Below are 20,042 nucleotides of genomic sequence, written 5' to 3'. Positions count from 1 at the left end.
GTCCCGCGGTATAAACTGGGCAGTTGTGGTAAGAATGGTTATATTAGCAGTTTTGTAATATAAATAAGATATCAGATGTTATGGTAGTGATTCACATTGCCTTTGGAGGCTACATTATTTGTAACTGTGTAGTCAGAAGAGGCTCTGTGATATGCTTATTTTCCATTCTGAAACAGTTTTGTAATTTGGGAACTGATGAAATCTTTTTAAGTAGAGCCAATGTTATGAAATCCCCTGACTGTAGGATTAGGGAAGTGTGTTTGTAATAACCAATATTGCATTTTTAAATCCTATATGGCCTTGAGCATATTAGAAATGTTTTGCTAACCAGATTTAGAAGAAAAATATATTCTAACTAATTTGTGCGAGAAATACTTGATCTAATGTTGGCACCAGCACATTAAGCAGCACTTTCAATAATACTGTGTGTTTAGACTGTTGAAATGGCCTCTCTTTAATGAGGTGAACCTGCACTTAGTGCACTGCACTGGTGAGAACATGCATTTGTAGCCAACATGTAGCTAACTGAAGTATGCCTTAGAACACCTAACTGTCAATGTGCTGGAAATAATGAAGGTTGAAAACTAAACTTTATTTTGTTCTATTTGCCTTGAGATGTCAAATGCCATTATTTATCATCCTGTTACGATTGGCATGGCATATAGCAGTTCTCGGGAGCTAATCGATATGTGCACGCAGTAGCATTATGTTGCATGGAAGCTAATCACTTTTGTTGGCAGTTTTGAAGGTTCGTATGATGGAGCACAGTGAAGCCACATTTCATAGAAATATCAACACACAGCAATTGAAAAATGATCATATCATGCATATTAAGAATGCCTGATGGAAACAGTGCGACAAAACTATTAATGCCTTGTCTTGCAGAGGAAAAACTGATCCTAGAATAAGCAGAATGGAATATTTATATGTTGGAGAAATGTAGTGATTCAGTTGTTCAACTAGATTCCTTTCTGCTTCATTAAAATTGTGCTACTTCAGTGAAGTGCCTCTGGATGTCTGTGATATCAAAATGGTACAGCAGCCGAAACTTTTCAGAATTCTCATGAATTAAAGTGGTTTATTTGAATATTCCTACCTTGTTGGACACAAATCAATTGCATAAGTGATACTGTTCATAATTTAGTTCATCTGAGTTTAAAGTGCCATTTATTTTGTTTTATAATAACTGTCACATCCAATCGTAAATGGTGGTGGACAATTAAACAACTAAAGGGAGGAGGAGGCTCTGTAAACATCCCCATCCTCAAAGATGGCAGAGTCCAGCACGTGAGCGCTTCAGCCTTGTCTTTTGCATTTGCAACCATCTTTAGCCAGAAGTGCCAAGTAGATGATCCATCTCGGCCTCCTCCCGATATCCCCACCATCACAGAAGCCAGTCTTCAGCCAATTCGATTCATTCCATGTGATATCAAGAAACGGCGGAGTGCACTGGATACAACAAAGGCTATGGTCCCCGACAACATCCCAACTGTAGTGCTGAAGACTCGTGCTCCAGAACTAGCTGCGCCTCTAGCCAAACTGTTCCAGTACAGCTACAACACTGGCATCTTCCTGACAATGTGGAAAATTGCCCAGGTATGTCCTGTCCACAAAAAGCAGGACAAATCCAATCCGGCCAATTACCGCCCCATCAGTCTACTCTCAATCGTCAGCAAAGTAGTGATGGAAGGTGTTGTTGACAGTGCTATCAAGCGGCACTTACTCACCAATAACCTGCTCACCGATGCTCAGTTTGGGTTCCGCCAGGACCACTCGGCTCCAGACCTCATTACAGCATTGGTCCAAAGATGGAGAAAAGAGCTGAATTCCAGAGGTGAGGTGAGAATGTCTGCCCTTGACATGAAGGCAGCATTTGACCGAGTGTGGCACCAAGGAGCCCTAGTAAAATTGAAGTCAATGGGAATCAGGGGGAAAACTCTCCAGTGGCTGGAGTCATACCTAGCACAAAGGAAGATGTTAGTGGTTGTTGGAGGCCAATCATCTCAGCCCCAGGACATTGCTGCAGGAGTTCCTCAGGGCAGTGTCCTAGGCCCAACCATCTTCAGCTGCTTCATCAATGACCTTCCCTCCATCATAAGGTCAGAAATGGGGATGTTCACTGATGATTGCAGTGTTCAGTTCCATTCGCAACCTCTCAGATAATGAAGTCCGTGCTCGCATGCAGCAAGACCTGGACAACATCCAGGCTTGGGCTGATAAGTGGCAAGTAACATTTGCACCAGACAAGTGCCAGGCAATGACCATCTCCAACAAGAGAGAGTCTAACCACCTCCCCTTGACATTCAACAGCATTACTATTGCCGAAACACCCCCCCCCACAACTATCAACATCCTGAGGGTCACCATTGACCAGAAACTTAACTGGACCTGCTACATAAATACTGTGGCTACAAGAGCAGGTCAGAGGCTGGATATTCTGTGGTGAGTGATTCACCTCCTGACTCCCCAAAGCCTTTCCACCATCTACAAGGCACAAGTCAGGAGTGTGATGGAATACTGTCCACTTGCCTGAATGAGTACAGCTCCAAGAACACTCAAAAAGCTTGACACCATCCAGGAAAAAGCAGCCCGCTTGATTGGCAACCTATCCACCACCCTAAACATTCACTCCCTTCATCACCGGCGCACTGTGGCTGCAGTGTGTACCATCCACAGGATGCACTGCAGCAACTCCCAAATCCGCAGTCTCTCTCATCTAGAAGGATGAGGGCAGCAGCCGCATGGGAACAACACCACTGCATGTTCCCCTCCAAGTCACACACCATCCCGACTTGGAAATATATCGCCGTTCCTTCATCGTCGCTGGGTCAAAATCCTGGAGCTCCCTACCTAACAGCACTGTGAGAGAACCTTCACCTCACGGACTGCAGTGGTTCAAGGCGGCGGCTCACCACAACCTTCTCGAGGGCAATTAGGGATGGGCAATAAATGCTGGCCTTGCCAGAGATGCCCACATCCCACGAACGAATAAAAAAAACTTAGTGCTATTTGAAAATTGACTAGTTTTAAGGAGGAGCATTGTGAAATCCACTATAATCTAGTCCTGCATTGCCATTTGGAGAACATTCTTGGATCCAAATTCAGTTATTCTTTGCAATAAATAGGCTTTAATGTAATTATCCCCCCAAAAATATGCAGCAATATCTATTTATATTACATTTTGCTATAGCATGCACCGTACCTTAAATGTGAACATTGATCCTTAGATCTGCACCTTACACTTTAATGTTTGGTTTAAATAAGAGTCTGTTCAGTTTGTGCTGATATGTTCATTTCTAAGCAGCTAGTGAAAGATAAAACTACTAATCAGGTACAAAGATCCTGCACAGAACTACCCAGTTAAATCAGACAGCTATTTTTCAAGCTGAACATTGGAATCAGATTAATTCTAAATTTATCCTAAAATTAATTATCAAATTACTCTCTTTTTCAGATTGCATTCATTTGCCATTTTTCTTTCTTGTTCACGCACCATATACAACTAACCGTAACATTTGATGGTAATCCTTCATACTTGATGACCCTTGTTGGGAAGAGCCCCAGTCTTGATGAGAGCTCCAACGACTATTTAAGGCCAATGTGAGAGGCGAGGTCTCCTGCATGTTTCATAAACTCATGCAGTCTGTCTGAGATGGACGGGCTGCAGCTGTTCACACTACTTCCGTTGCTGTTTCTCCTTCAGGAGATCTGCGTGCTTCTTGGACTAGCTAACCCACCACATATCATTGCTTAACAGATCGTGCAATCAGCTGGAAGATTAGCCCAGATATAGAGATTAATGTTATATAGATTGAGGTTGTGCTTGAGCATGTCTTTGTATTTCTTCTGCTGCTCACCTTTCTCTGTTCCAGTTTCTATACAGGTGCATTCTGAAAGCTGTGATCTGTGCCCTCATCAGCCTGGTCTTGCTTTGCTCATAGATCTTGCAGTTAGTAATGCAGTTCTGCTACTTTATGTTCATAGTCGACCTCGGGTGTCAGAGGTAGAACTTCTCAAGTTGCCAAATGCGATGGCACCAACACATCTGGGACTTGCATCCATTCGGGAGAGTAGTGATGGCATTAGTGCTTGCACACTTTCAGATTTGTTGAGTTTGGGCTGATATTGGTTCCAGTCACGCATTTCAAGTCTGTCAAATGCCGAGCTGGATTTTCTGATATAAGAGGGCATTTTATCATCTATTAGTGCATCATTTGGCAACGTGCTACCCAGATAAGTAAACTGGTTGACGACATTTAGTTTAGTTATTCAGTTTGGTAGGAAGAATGAGGAGAGACAATATAAACTAAATGGTACAATTTTCAAGGGGGTGCAGGAACAAAGTGACCTGGGGGTGTATGTACACAAGTCTTTGAAGGTGGCGTGACAAGTTGAGAAGGCTGTTAAAAAGGCAGAGGTGATCCTGGGCTTTATAAATAGAGGCATAGAGTACAAAAGCAAGGAAGTTATGCTAATCCTTTATAAAACCTCAACTGGAGTATTGTGTTCAGTTCTGGGCACCACACTTTAGGAAGGATGTCAAGGCATCAGAGGGGATGCAGAGGAGATTTACTAGAATGGTACCAGGGATGAAGGACTTCAGTTACATGGAGAGACTAGAGAAGCTGGGTTTGTTCCCAGAGCAGAGGTGGTTAAGGGGAAATTTGTTAGAGGTGTTCAAAATCATGAAGGCTTTTGATAGAGTAGATAGGGATAAACTGTTTCCAGTGGCAGAAGGGTCAGTAACCAGAGGACACAGATTTAAGGTAATTGGCAAAAGAACCAGAGGTGACATGAGGAAAACAAAATTTATGCAGCAAGTTGTGATCTGGAATACACTGCCTGATAGGGTGGTGGAAGCAGATTCAATCGTAACTTTCAAAAGGGAATTGGGTGAATACTTGAAGGGAGGAAATTTGCAGGACTATGGGGAAGAGCAGGGGAATGGGACGAATTGGATAACTCTTTCAAAGAGCTGGTACACGCACGATGGGCCGAATGGCCTCCTTCTGTGCTATATCATTCTATTACCATTAGTGATGGCTAGTTTAGTGTACTGCTTCTCTTGGGCTGGTAAATACATAGGCTCTTTTTTTTTTCAGGGACATGACAGGGTCAGAGTTGTTTGCTGCTGTGGCAAACCCATCAGTAATGAACTGCAGATCCTTCTGAGTGTTCATCTCTAGAGCGCAGACATCTACAAACAAAAGCTTACAAATGATCTTTTCTGGGCTCCTTTGTCAAGCCTCCTAATAAGTCAGGATACAGAATCATAGAAAATAGGAGTAAGAGTAGGCCATTCGGCCCTTCGGGCCTGCTCTGCCATTCAAAATGATCATGGCTGATTGTCTAACTCAGTACCCTGTTCCCGCTTTTTCCCCCATATCCCTTGATCCCTTTAGCATTAAGAAATATATCTATCTCCTTCTTGAATATATTCATGACTTGGCCTCCACTGCCTTCTGTGGTAGAGAATTCCACAGGTTCACCACCCTCTGAGCGAAGAAATTTCTTCTCATCTCGGTTCTAAATGGCATACCCCGTATCCTGAGACTGTGACCCCTGGTTATGGATTCCCCATCCATCGGGAACATCCTCCCTGCATGTAGTCTGTCTAGTCCTGTTAGAATTTATGTTTCGATGAGATCACCTCTCATTCTTCTAAACTCTAGTGAATATAGGCCTAGTCAACCCAATCTCTCCTCATACGTCAGTCCTGCCATCCCAGGAATCAGTCTGGTAAACCTTCGTTGCACTCCCTCCATGGCAAGGACATCCTTCCTCAGATAAAGAGACCAAAACTGCACACAATACTCCAGATGTGGCCTCACCAAGGCCCTGTACAACTGCAGTAAGACATCCCTGTTCCTGTTGCAATGAACGCCAACATACCATTCGCCTTCCTAACTGCTTGCTCGCTTTCAGCGACTGGTGTACAAGGACACTCAAGTCTCATTGCACCTCCCCTTTTCCCAATCTATCACCATTCAGATAATAATCTGCCTTTCTGTTTTTACAACCAAAGTGGATAACCTCACATTTATCCACGTTATACTGCATCTGCCATGTCCTTGCCCACTCACCCAACTTGTCTAAATCACAATGGAGCCTCTTTGCATCCTCCTCACAGCTCACAGCTCACATTCCACACCCCAGCTTTGTGTTGTCTGCAAACTTGGAAATGTGACATTCAGTTCCCTCATCCAAATCATTGATATATATTGTGAATAGCTGGGGCCCAAGCACTGATCCCTGCGGTACCCCACTAGTCACTGCCTGCCACCCAGAAAAAGACCCGTTTATTCCTACTGTCTGTTTCCTGTCTGTCAACCAATTCTTAATCCATGCCAGTATATTCCCCCCACTCCCATGTGCTTTAATTTTGCACACTAACCTCTTGTGTGGGACCTTATCTAAAGCCTTCTGAAAATCCAAGTACACCACATCCACTGGTTCTCCCCTATCTATTCTACTAGTTACCTCCTCAAAAAAACTCCAGTAGATTTGTTAAGCATGATTTCCGTTTCATAAACCCATACTGATTTTGTCCAATCCCGTTAATGCCTTCCAAGTGTTCTGTTATCACATCCTTTATAATAGACTCTAGCATTTTCCCCACTACTGATGTTAGGCTAACTTGTCTAATTCCCTGTTTTTTCTGTCCCTCCTTTTTTAAATAGTGAGGTTACATTTGCCACCCTCCAATCTGTAGGAACTGTTCCAGAGTCTATAGAATTTTGGAAGATGACCACCAATGCATCCACTATTTCCAGGGCCACTTCCTTTAGTACTCTGGGATGTAGATTATCAGGCCCTGAGGATTTGTCAGCCTTTAGCCCCATTAATTTCCCTAGCACTTTTTTTTACTAATACTGATTTCCTTCAGTTCCTCCCTCTCACTATACCCTTGGTTCCCTAACATTTCCGGGAGGTTATTTGTGTCCTCCTTTGTGAAGGCAGAACCAAAGTATGTGTTTAATTTTTCTGCTATTTCTATTTCCCCCATTTCTGACTGTAAGGGACCTACGTTTGTCTTCACTAATCTTTTTCTCTAAACATATTTATAGAAGCTTTTACAGTCAGTTTTTAATGTTCCCTGCTAGTTTACACTCATACTCTATTTTTCCCCTCTTAATCAATCTCTTTGTTCTCCTTTGCTGAATTCTAAACTGCTCCCAATCCTCAGGCTTGCCGCTTTTTCTGGCAATTTTATATGTCTCCTCTTTGGATCTAATATTACCCCTAATTTCTTTTGTAAGCCATGATTGAGCCACCTTTCCTGTTTTATTTTTGCGCCAGACAGGAATGAATAATTGTTGTAATTCCTGCACACGTTCTTTAAATATTAGCCATTGCCTATCCACTATCATCCCTTTTAGTAAAGTTCCCCAATCTATCCTAGCCAACTCGCACCTCATACTTTCGTAATTTCCTTTATTTAGATTCAGGACCCTAGTTTCGGATTCAACTCCTTCACTCTCCATCTTAATGAGGAATTCTATCATGTTATGGTCGCTCTTCCCAAAGGGACCCCGCACAAGAAGATTGTTAATTAATCCTTTCTCATTGCACAATACCCAGTCTAGGATCGCCTGTTCTCTAGTTGCTTCCTCAACATATTGGTCTAGACATCCATCATGTACACACTCCAGGAATTCCTCCCCCACAGTATTATTGCTAATTTGGTTTGACCAATCTATATGTAAATTAAAGTCACCCATGATTATAGTTGTACCCTTCTTGCATGCGTCTCTAATTTCATGTTTAATGCCCTCCTCTACATCTCCACTACTGTTTGGGGGCCTATAGACTAACCCCACCAAAGTTTTCTGCTCCTTGGTGTTTCTTAGCTCCACCCATACAGATTCCACATCGTGATTTTCCGAGCCAATATCCTTCCTCACTATTGCATTGATTTCCTCCTTTACTAACAACGCTACCCCACCTCCTTTCCTTTTTTGCCTGTCCTTCCTAAATATTGACTACCCCTGGATGTTCAGTTCCCATCCTTGGTCACCCTGCAGCCATGTCTCCACAATCGCAACTATATCGTAACCGTTCATATCTATCTGCGCTGTTAATTCATCTATCTTATTGCGAATGCTCCGTGCATTACGACACAATGACTTTAGACTTTTTTTAAGATTGCTAGTCATCTTAGTATTATTTTGCACTATGGCCCTATTTGTTTTTTGCCCTTGTTTTCTCTGCCTTCCACTATTGCTTCTTCCCTTTCTGTCTTTTGTTTCTATCCTTGTTTCCCCCTCCTCTGTCTCCCTGCTCAGGTTCCCATGCCCCTGCCATTGTAGTTTAAACCTTCCCCAACAGCACTAGCAAATACCCCCGCGAGGACATTGGTCCCGGTCCTGCTCGGGTGTAACCCGTCTCGCTTGTACAGGTCCCACCTTCCCCAGAACCGGTCCCAATGCCCCAGAAATCTAAATCCCACCCTCCTACACCATCCTTGCAGCCACACATTCATCTGGTCTGTTCTCCAGCTCCTATACTCACTAGCACGTGGCACTGGTAGTAATCCTAAGATCACTACCTTTGAGGTCCTGCTTTTTAATTTATCTCCTAACATCTTAAATTCATCTTGCAGGACCTCATCCCTTTTTTTAACCTATGTCGTTGGTACCGATATGAACCACGACTACTGGCTGTTCACCCTCCCCCTGCTCCGTGACATCCTTGACCTGATCACCAGGGAGGCAACATACCATCCTGGAGTCACGTTTGCGGCCGCAGAAATGCCTATCTGTTCCCCTTATAATTGAATCCCCTATCATTATAGCCCTGCCACTCTTATTCCTCCCCTCCTGTGCAGCAGAGCCACCCGTGGTGCCCCGAACTTGGCTCTTGCTGCTTTCCCCAGATAAGCCATCTCCCGCAACAGTATCCAAAGCGGTATATCCGTTTGAGAGGGAGATAGCCCCAGGGGACTCCTGCTCTACCTGCCTAGTCCTTTTACTCTGTCTGGCGGTCACCCATTTCCTTTCTGCCTGCGTAATCTTTACCTGCGGTGTGACCACCTCACTGAACGTGCTATCCACGATGGTCTCAGCATCGCGGATGCTCCACAGTGAATTCACCCGCAGCTCCAGCTCCGAAATACGGTTAGCCAGTAGCTGCAGCTGGACGCACTTCCTGCACACATGGTTGCCAGGGACACTGGTAGTGTCCATGACTTCCCACGTACTACAGGAGGAGCATATCACGGGTGCGAGCTGTGCTGCCATGACTTGCCTTAGATTTACACTGTGTTCACCTCTCAGACTCTCCTCCCGCTCTCGGACTCTCCTTTTACACTGTGCTCACCTCTCGGACTCTCCTACCTCACCTGTGACGTCGCACAGTAGCTTTCTCTTGTTGCAGATCTGCTGCTGTTTTTATCCCCACTCGCCGTCTTCTGCTGCTCAGGTCCGCTGCCGCCAACTGTGTGGAAGCTTACGCAAATACCCGGGCCTAGGCCTCGTGTTGCGTCGTCCAGCATTGCCGTGAGGAAGAATTCAAAGATCAACGCGCAGTCTCTTTCTGTTTGCAAGCTGAACTTACCACTCCATATTCTCTCCATCACAAAGATGCCCCTAACTTTGCCCATCTCCGCCCCGCCTCAGCCATCAGTTGCTGAAAGGCTGCCTAAAGAAAAGGCCCGACGAATTTGGCAGTGGGACCAATGCCTGCGCACATTGGTCACAGGCAGTCCCACTACTAAATTGGTATTCTTCGAACCCGCTTTATGCCCGGAAAACTGGTACAACGCGTACCAATTTCTACCCCATTAATTTGAATGGGTAATCATCCACTCCTAGTTCATAAAGCTCTACGCCCAGAGTGCTAATGACAGAAATTTACCCCAGTGAGTAACGGTAACTGAGACACTAGGTGAGTGTACAGAAATCTCTTACAACATTAGTGTTTTATGATCATTCGGTAGTGTGCACATTGCATTAAATCTAGACTTTTCTGAAAAATGGCAGTACTTTATCTGTTTTTAAGTTCACAGAAGAGTTTAGATTGATTTTCCTTGTACCAGTGAGTTAATAAACCTGTCACGTTAACACTCATCTGATTTTCCTTTCTGGAAGCACCCATATGTCTTATTTTGAAAATTTATAGTTTGTCGACTATTGCTGGGAAGCAGAATTAAATTTAAGTTGAATTTCATTTTGAGTTTCAAATCGGGCACAATCTGCTGCTGACGTGTGCAGAGGGCAATGTATAATTTAATCTGTGAAAGACAGATGATGGACTGTACTCTGTGAAGAATGAATAAAGTAGCATTGTGCCTATATGGAGTGCGCTTTTTTTTAATAGCACATGAAGTTGTGTTCTGCGGCTGTTCCCCATACATTGCATTTTCCGTCCACAAACTGAATTAACTTTTGTGTTGAAGGAGAATCTAAAATGTTAGAGATATATCTAGTTACTGATGTTTGTCCTAACTTCCATCTCCCACGTTTCATGCTGTAAAACTGCTGCTCAGAAACTATTAGCGGACATCCGTTTTGGAAGGAAAGGTATTTAGGTTTCTTCGATCAGACGAAATAGTAGTCTGTTCGTTAAGAGTCAGTACCTAGTAAATTGAGAGCTTATTCCCCATATTATTATTATGTTCCTCTTTTTTTTGTCATACACACAGTTTATCCTGAAGCGTCTTGGGGGCATCTCGCCACAATGAAGTTTCTATATAAATGCAAGCTGTTGACGCAGTTTGTTGCTTTCCTTCCAGCTGCAGTGATCCTATCCCCACGACTCCCAGTAGGTGTCACTCGCATGGCATTTTTTTGTCTTCTGCTTGCATTTGCTTTGTATCTGAAATATCTCGTTCTGGATTATGATCTGTCTGCACGTGCATTGGACCCTTTAGCTTAACCTGTGCACCCCCTGTCCCCCAGCAAATTTTATAGGATCACAGCACAGCAGGAGGGCATTCAGCCCATTTTGCCTGTGCCGGCTCTTTGAATGGGCTATTCAACTATCCTCAGCCTTGTAGGACAGATAAATGTTCCACTGGAGAGTATTACACAGATGGAGAAAAAAAACATTTAAACCTGGGGTAAAGCACAAATAAAGAACGCTCCAACCAAGAATCAAAACATTGTGCTGCCCTATACTTTGTCTATTAAATCATTATTTGCTTCATTTTGTGTATAAAAACTATATTGTGATGTATTTAGTCTTAAATTTAAAAAAAACATAAAACTGTCACTGGAGATGAAAATGCTTTATACTGCCTCATACTGAAAGATATCTTACAAAGTTTGATTGGTGGTGCTTCAGAAACCACTGCTATTTGATCTTTGTTTGGCTGTTTTCAGATTCCCTTTGTTCAGTCATGTAATTTGTCTCAAAACCTTAGTTGTGTTTCTAAAATCTGTCTCATCTTCAACAATAAATGATGAATGAGCTTTAACGGTACAAAACCCACATATCCTTCATTCATTTGTTACTTAATGGAAGGAATGTTTCCAAATTACTTGAGTCATAACCCACTTTGTTTTACTCTGCTTGTGAATTACTTCCCTGTCAATAAATGCTTTCCTGAATCGCGTGTAGAATAGTAGATAATAAGGTGGCTGTGTCTTAATAGAAGGTTTAAGCAGAACCTTATGGTAACGTTCAGTACAGTTGCCTAAATATTTAGTAGAGAAGGAAGATGCAAATTGGTTCAACGTAAGGTGTTAGCCGTGGCTCAGTGGGTAACACTCTCACAGCTGAGTCAGAAGGTTTGGGTTCAAGTCCCACTCCAGAGACTTGAGCAAAAAATTTAGGCTGACACTCCATGCACCGAGGGAATGCTGCACTGTTGGAGGTGCCGTCTTTCAGATGAGATGTTAAACAGAGGCCCCGTCTGCCCTTTCAGGTGGACGTAAAAGATCCCATGACACCTATAGGAAGAAGAGCAGGGGAGTTCTCCCCAGTGTCCTGGCCAATGTTTGTCCTTCAACCAACATCACTAAAACAGATTATCTGGTCATTTATCTCATTGCTGTTTGTGGGACCTTGCTGTGTACACTACAACAATGACTACACTTCAAAAGTACTTAACTGACTAAAGGGCTTTGGGATATCCTGAGGTCGTGAAAGGTGCTATATAAGTGAAAGTCTTCCTTTCTAGATTTTGTGCTCAATTCTCTGGAGTGGGACTTGAATAGCTTATACGTTAGCAGCAGAATAATACACTGTTTTACAAAGCATATTGCTGTCCTTATAAAACAACACTGACTTAGCGTGAGCAGCACTGTAGGAGACACATTTCCCATCCATAATGCTTCCTGCTTCATACTTTGATGTGGCACTTAATTATATTAGTGATCCCAGGCACCTTTCTGTCACACATCTACTGATTGCAAATTTATTTCAGTTGATTGCTCATTCAAATTTCATAATTGATTCACATGCAATTACTTTAATTTTCATATTTGTTTTCTCAGTAACTGAAACACATTGTGCTGAAAATTCTATATCTGAATGCTTTCATTAATGTTTTTACTCAGATGCTTGTGCGTGATTGAGAAGCCTGAGTCCACCTTCCATGCTGTACTATAACTGACTTACGTGGGCTCATTTTTTTGCTTTCTGCTGTGGTCTAATGTGTATATGCAACTATCAATCCCTTGGCCCGCATGCTCACTATCTAACTGCTTCTCCCAATCCTAGGCTTCCCCTGCCTACTGTTCCTGACCCCATTGTTCCCCTCCACAATCTCCCAGTAAGACCATCCCTCTTCCACCCCCACGCCCCTCCCTTTCCTGCCCCTGCCCCTCCCTTTCCTGCCCCTGCCCCAAATCCCCAGCCAGGTCCAGCTCACCAATGCTACCACCAGACAGCTCAAGAAGTTACTGTGCTGTGCTCCCTCTTCGCCCTCCACCAATTCCCAAAGCGATCTTTCCCCAATCCTGTGAGGCCGACCTCACTGGCACCTTCTTGTGACAAGAGCTCACCATGGCCCCCACAGTCATGACAGCAGACATCGCTGGGGCTGGTAGACCTATCAGACTTAAACAGCTCCTGGACCAATTTAATCTAGCTCTGTTGAATTTTTTTAATTGATTTGTAATTGAGTTCAATGTGTTAGGCGCAGGTATTTGTCAGTGAGTACATTGATTTTATTGGTTTTTCTGAGCTATAGATTGTGGCAGTTTATTAAGGATTTTCTTTCTAATTCACACCAGATTTATAAATCAGAGATTACAGTTAACAGTGTTAAAAGCATTAAGTGCTATAAGGCAGCTTGAAGTTTTAAACAGCCAATTTGTGGAGTATAAATAGTGAACCTTTTAAAAGTGCATTCCTCCACTTGTGGTTAAACAAAGCGGCTGGAACCTGACCGTCATCCTGACAACAGAAGCCAGCGAGTCACCTGGCCGTGGTTGTTTCTGCTTGATAATCTGCTAAGTAATATGCTGGAAGCCTGACACTAACCCTGACAGCAGAATGAGACATCCAGCGCTGAGCTCCCACAGTGGCACATGATGGTTCAGTATTCAGCAGTTTCAGTGTTTTTCCTTAAGATTTAAGATAATTGGCAAAAGAACCAGAGGGGAGTTGAGAATTTTTTTAATGTAGTGAGCTGTTGTGATCTGGAATGCACTGCCTGAAAGGGTGGTGGAAGCAGATTCAATAGTAACTTTCAAAAGGGAATTGGATAAATACTTGAAGGGAAGAAAGTTCCAGGGCTATGGGGAAAGAGCAGGGTAGTGGGACAAATCAGATAGCTCCTTCAAAAGATAGCTCCTTCAAAGAGCCGGCACAGGCACGATGGGCCGAATGGCCTCCTTCCGTGCTGTAAGATTCCATGTTCAAATGAAGGTCATAGTTCTCAATTATTTTCACAAGGGATGCCATTCAGCCCATCTTAACTCATCTATCCAGAATAAAAGACCAACAATCCCTCTGTCACATCATCTGATACTTGAATGAATCCAAGGCTCTTGCCTCCAGTGTCCTACCTGGAAGGCCATTCCAGTCTTGATTCCTCATTGCATAAAAAAGTTCTTCCTCTCTCCACTTTTAAACTATGTCCCCTTGTTCTGGTATCCTCACATATCTTGCAGTAGTGTTCCGGATTAACCACATCTGTGACATTTAATATATTGTACAATGTCTGCTCTCAGTCACTTCCTTTCAAGACAGTTTCTCAAGTTCCTTTGATGCTGGAGAGCAGTCTCTTGGCCGTCTTCTGCACCAACTCCGTTGCTTGAAAGGTCTTTGCAACCAAAACTGAACGCACTACTCAGGTGCGATCTGACCAGGTCACTGTACGGTACTAGTATGACAACCTCCAACTTATACACTAACTGATCTAGCAGTATAATTAAGCATTCTAATCACTGTGCATATTACTGCTGCACAACAATTTAACGTCTTCATCACCAAATTGTACCTGCCCTGATTCCTTTCTGCTTCACCCACATCATCCATACTATACTTGTGACATTCCTTTTTCCTGCCAGTGTCTAGCATCTTGCACTTACCTGTATTGAATTTCATCTACTGTTGATTTATTTCATTGCACATTTCATTTAACTCCTTTAAATGGCTGCCTTGTTTGGCGTCCCTAGTTTAATATCATCTGTGAGCTTCACCAGTATGTATTGGATTTCTGTACCTAAATCATTAATGTAGGTTAGGAACACTCAAGATACAGGCAATGTATTGCCAGCTATGGAAGCTGATGCATAGAGGAGCCTTGGATTTAAAGATAATTTGCAGTAATTAGTAAGTCCCTAAGTCCATAAGAATTTATTAAAGTGCCTGTTGAGAAGTGAAGGCTATTCCAATACCAATATGGATATCTGAATACGAATATCAGTGTAAAATATATGCACTTTTTTCCAAGATCAATGAGGTGACAGACAGGTATTATGTAAGATATGGATACTTGTATGTCTTACCATACAAATCTTTTAAACGCGATTACTGGAGATTTTGGCTACTGCAGCACCTCCCTTCCTACTCATAATGTCTAAATGTTTGTGTGTCTTTTAATTTTTGGTTTCAGGTTAATCTGGGCAGTCACCAGTATCTGTTCACAGCTGTGGTAAATCCGGCTGAGATGCCGTGCTTGTGTCTACGCCATGATGTTGATGCACTTCTGTGGCAACCACACTCAAAACAGGAGAACATGTGGCAGCACATTGGGACATTCAATGCTTTAGGTAGGAAAAGAACGATCAATGTGCTGCATGAGCTGTTTTACGATCAGTTTGTTAGACAATCTCTGTTCCATGAATATTTCACATGCTTTCATTTTACAGTAAGTTGTGATTAACAACTCTTTTTTGTTTCTTTAGGCCTTCTCTGTTGAGTTAAGTTATTTTTTGCATGTTCAATGTTGCCATCAGGGCAAATATAGTAAATTTAGTAAGGCTGTGTTTGGGAGCCATCCACATAACATGTATAATGGGGTATTTCAGATTGGTTAGCTATCAGTGAGGGAGTCAATTCAATGGTGCGTCACATCTGAAATCACATTATATTGGAAAAACTTAAAAAAGGGAGGGTGATTGTGCTAGCTAATATATCGGTTTAGCATTGACTCTTGGATTTATAACCAGTCCACTGAAAATGATTTCTCCCTGGACCAGTGCTTTTGTCTGTTTTCAACACTTTGACACTGAAATAAATGAAACTATTACAGCTTCAATGCCAGGAGTAGTTTTATTACTATAATATCAAGCTTACACAGCTAAAACATACACTCTAAACAATTTTAATGTAAAAATAAAATAAAAATGTGAACACATTAATTCTGTTCACCATGCCATTTCTATTTCCAAGATGTTACCTTCTTTCTCATTCTTCCCTGTCCTATTTTTAAATTTTAGGTTGTTTTTTCTACCTGGTCTAACCATCCTATTGTTTTACTCTCCTAAAATTAGTTTTAAACCTTTTACTTGCTTCTTCTTTCTCCTGGTTCCCACCATGCATTCTTTCCTTAGCTGAAAACTGGTTTTAAAAGTCTGTTTTCCAGCCAGTCGAAAGCCCAGGCTTGAAAGATTGACATGGGCACATCATAGGTACTTCTTTGAATCACCTGACTTTGATTTCCTGTGGTTGCAAATCTCTCTGCTTCACCTCAGCAAATTCCACTGCTATTTTGATCACTACCCTAAGCTCAACAACTCTCTAGAACTTTTAATTTTTTTTTATCATAACAAATCTTAGCTCTAACTTCCCCCTCAGCTGAAATCTCCTTTGGAGATCTCAGTGTTCGAACAATGCCTGCACTTTTCTTCGCCTCATCAGGCTGGCAGCAGTATTTGGTCCTTTGCTATCCTGAATAACCTCAAACCTATTTGTATCCTTGACTGGCCCAATAATTCAGCTAAGTGTCAGCCTTGGTTCAATGGGTAGCACTGTTGCCTCTGAGCCAGAAAGTCATGGACCAGAAGGTCAAGTCCCACTCCAGAGACTTGAGCCCATAATCTAGGCCGACACTCCCAGTGCAGTGCTGAGGCAGTTTTGCACTGTCAGAGGTGCTCTCTTTTGGATGAGACATTAAACCGAGGCCCCATCTGCCCTCAGGTGGAGGTAAAAGATCCCATGGCATTATTTTGAAGAAGAGCGGGGGAATTCTCCCTGGTGTGCTGGCCAATATTTATCCCTCAACTAACATCATTAAAACAGATTATCTGGCCACTATCACATTGCTGTTTGTGGGACCTTGCTGTGTGCAAATTGGCTGCCACATTTCCTGTATCACAACAGTGACTACACTTTAAAAGTACTTAATTGGCTGTAAAGCAATTTGGGATGACCCGAGGTCATTAAAGGCGCTGTATAAATGTAAATGTTTTTCTTTTTAATCTTTTAGACCTTTTGCACACCTCTGGTACTAACTCTTGCATTGTATCTGTTTTCTTACTGCTGTGTTCTTGTGATCACTATCTCATATTTGCCTTTTGTAGACTCCCCTTCCACCAAACCACACTTTAAACCAGTTCCCTATGGTTTGGCAGTACAAATCTTCCTCTGATCATTTTGTCTGTTGGTGAAGTCAGTCTTGTTCTAGCTGCCGTGGAAGTTTTCATACCTCACTGCTCCCTTCCATCAGATCTGATGCTCCGTGGTTGAATCATACGTGCCAATCTGCTGTCTCATGTACAAAACTCTGCCTGTCACATCCGCCGGCCTGATTAATTTGAAACATCCCAAGACAGATTTATTCTTGCACAGAACATCTGGAAATCCAAGCTAGAGCTGCCAAGTGCAATTTCATGATAAGTGTCAACTGCTTTCTTCCTGCCCCTCTGGCAGCTCTTTCTTCTGCTTGCTTGCCCAAGCTGCCTCTCATAACTTTTGTGAATCCTCCTTCCGACTCCTCTTCTACCCTGACTTCACAGTTGCTAGCCCTTCTGAAAAGAAAGTCGAGCTTTTTATCTCTCCCACCTCAAACTGTAATTTGGTGATTTATTGGTAAAGATTGCACAATCTGCACTCCCATCACCGAGATGGCTGAATCACTACACCTCCTCCAAGTCCTCTGGTAATGTAATAGGAAACTTTTAGTTCTTAAACAAATTCCTTCCCGTCTCTCTCAAGTCCAACCAGCGTCTATTAGCATTTGCCTTTGATGGTTACACCTTTCAACTGTTGACATTCCTGGTTCCATTATCCTTCTGCCTTCAATGGAATGCCCACATCTCAATTGCCAAAGTTGCCACCAAAAGGCTGGGTTTCCTCTTTCGTGCCAAACATTTCTTTATCGCACAACAATGCCTAACTCTAAAGCAGATGTTTGGCTAAGAAGTACATACTGCTGCACTCTGCAGTGTAACTGGCTAAACTATGGGTAATGAGGACATATCTTGCTGTGCTGTGCTGATTTCAGCCACAGACAATAGCCAGTTGCTCATTTTTTTAACCACATTTAAAGTGATCCAAATAAGGAATATTCTAATTGAAACTGGAGGGAAAAGGGCACAAGGACAGATGTGCATGAACATTCAGTGAGATAAGCTAAGTAGAAACCCAGTGTAATTTTTGTCTTCTCCACTCGAAACCCAGTCAAACCAAAGGGTTAAAATGGCATTAGTGTAAAGTTGAACTGAAATAGTTATTTTTGTTTTGATTTCTGCATTAAACAATACAGTAATTCCATGGTGTTCGCCATGGCTCAGTGGGTAGCACTCTTGTCTCTGAGTCGGAAGGACGTGGGTTCAAGTCCCTCTCTAGAGACTTGAGCATAAAATCTAGGCTGACACTTCAGTGTAACGCTGCACTGTCGGAGGTGCTGTCTTTCAGATGAGACGTTAAACCGAGACCCTGTCTGCCTTCTCAGGTGGACATAAAAGATCCCGTGGAGCTATTTGAAGAAAGGCAGGGGAGTTCTCCCTGGTGTCCTGGCTGATATTTATCTCTCAACCAACATCACTAAAAACAGATGATCTGGTCATTTATCACATTGCTCTTTGTGGGACCTTGCTGTGTGCAAATTGGCTGTGATGTTTCCTACATTACAACAGTGACTACACTTCAAATGTACTTCATTGGCTGTAAAGTACTTTGGAACGTCCTGAAGACGTAAAAGGCGCTATATAAATGCAAGTCTTTCTTTTCAGTATAGTCTAATGATTAACTTAAACCCTTTTTTTGCTCCAGGCTATGTTCAAGCATCTAAACGAGAGAAGAAGTTTTCGACATGTGCTCCAAACTACTCCTACGCTGCTCTGTGCGAATGCTTCCGTCGAGTCTTCATTTACCGCCAGCCCACGCCTGTACAGACCGTACTTTACAACCGAAAGGAGGCGAGGCATGTAGGACAGGTCGCCAAGCAACAGGTTGCCAGCTTGGAAACCAATGATCCCGTGTTAGGCTTTCAAGCTACAAATGAGAGGCTATTTGTTTTAACAACAAAGAACTTGTTCGTAATTAAAGTGAATGCAAACAACTCTCAGTAAAATCAATGTGATAGTTTGGAGGGTTTCAGGATGCCATGTAAAGTAGTTTGTTACCATTCTAGTTTAGATTAATTTTCCATAATAAGAGATACAAAACACATGATACCTGTTCATATAGCTCTTGATATCCTAGAATTATTACAGATTCTTATTTCATTGAGCAGATCTATGTACAGATGTGGAAGATTGTACTACTTAAATGACGCACATTGTCGATGCATAATTAAAAATGGCTTCACACTTTAGAATCCAAGCATAATGTTTCAGTTTGTGCATCAAAAACTCTCTGTGCGTCCCTGCTGTGTCAAAGTACAGCTTTCTCCCATCAATGAACATGGGTAAGGCACCTGTGGAGTAGGTGCCTATCTGGGCATGGAATGTGCAGCCTCTGTCTGGACCAGGAGACTTAGCAGGCTTCTTCCTGGAGCTCCTCGCCATGTGACACACATCATGGGGACCTCGATTTCACACACAAGGGGATTAGGAGCATCAAGAAAGTACAGCTAAATGCTCCCAGCCCTGGGATGGACAGTGATACCAAACCCAGGATGCTGTCACCTCACTTCTCCCGCCCGCCCCCCCCCCCCCCCCCCCCACGATCGTCTCGGCCCCGGGCTAATGCTGCAGCAGTTCCATGGGGCAGTGTCCTGGGCCCAACCATCTTCAGCTGCTTCATCAATGACCTTCCCTCCATCATGAGGTCGGAAATGGGGATGTTTGCTGATGATTGCACAGTGTTCGGTTCCATTCGCAACCCCTCAGACGGTGAGGCATTCCGTGCCCGCATGCAGCAAGACCTGGACAACATCCAGGCTCGGGCTGCCTCTCATAACTTTTGTGAATCCTCCTTCCGACCAGAAAAGTGCCAGAAAAGTGCCAGGCAATGATCATCTCCAACGGGAGAGAATCTAACCACCTCCCCTTGACATTCAATGGCATTACCATCACTGAATCCCTACCATCAACATCCTGGGGGTCACCATTGACCAGGGGCTTAACTGGACCAGCCATATAAATACTTTGGCTACATGAGCAGGTCAGAGGCTGGGTATTCTGTGTCGAGTGACTCATCTCCTGACTCCCCAAAGCCTTTCCACCATCTACAAGGCACAAGTCAGGAGTGTGATGGAATAC

General features: G+C 43.1%; 1 protein-coding gene across 3 annotated transcripts in view; it reads left to right on the top strand.

Moving 5' to 3' along the window:
- The window catches only part of nudcd1 (NudC domain containing 1), a 113,241-nt gene extending 94,085 nt beyond the window's left edge, over nucleotides 1-19,156 (top strand). For all 3 annotated transcript variants that reach the window (XM_067981777.1, XM_067981784.1, XM_067981785.1), the window contains 2 exons: nucleotides 15,008-15,164; nucleotides 18,610-19,156. In XM_067981777.1, coding sequence (XP_067837878.1) covers nucleotides 15,008-15,164; nucleotides 18,610-18,908 — 456 coding nt within the window. In that variant the 3' untranslated portion in view covers nucleotides 18,909-19,156. The remainder of the gene's footprint in view (nucleotides 1-15,007; nucleotides 15,165-18,609) is intronic.
- The last annotated feature ends 886 nt before the right edge of the window (nucleotides 19,157-20,042 follow it).

This window comes from Heptranchias perlo, chromosome 3 (genome assembly GCF_035084215.1).
Source record: "Heptranchias perlo isolate sHepPer1 chromosome 3, sHepPer1.hap1, whole genome shotgun sequence".
NCBI lineage: Eukaryota > Metazoa > Chordata > Chondrichthyes > Hexanchiformes > Hexanchidae > Heptranchias > Heptranchias perlo.
The sequence above is the reverse complement of the archived record's forward strand: the minus strand, read 5'-3'. Positions and strand labels throughout refer to the sequence as shown.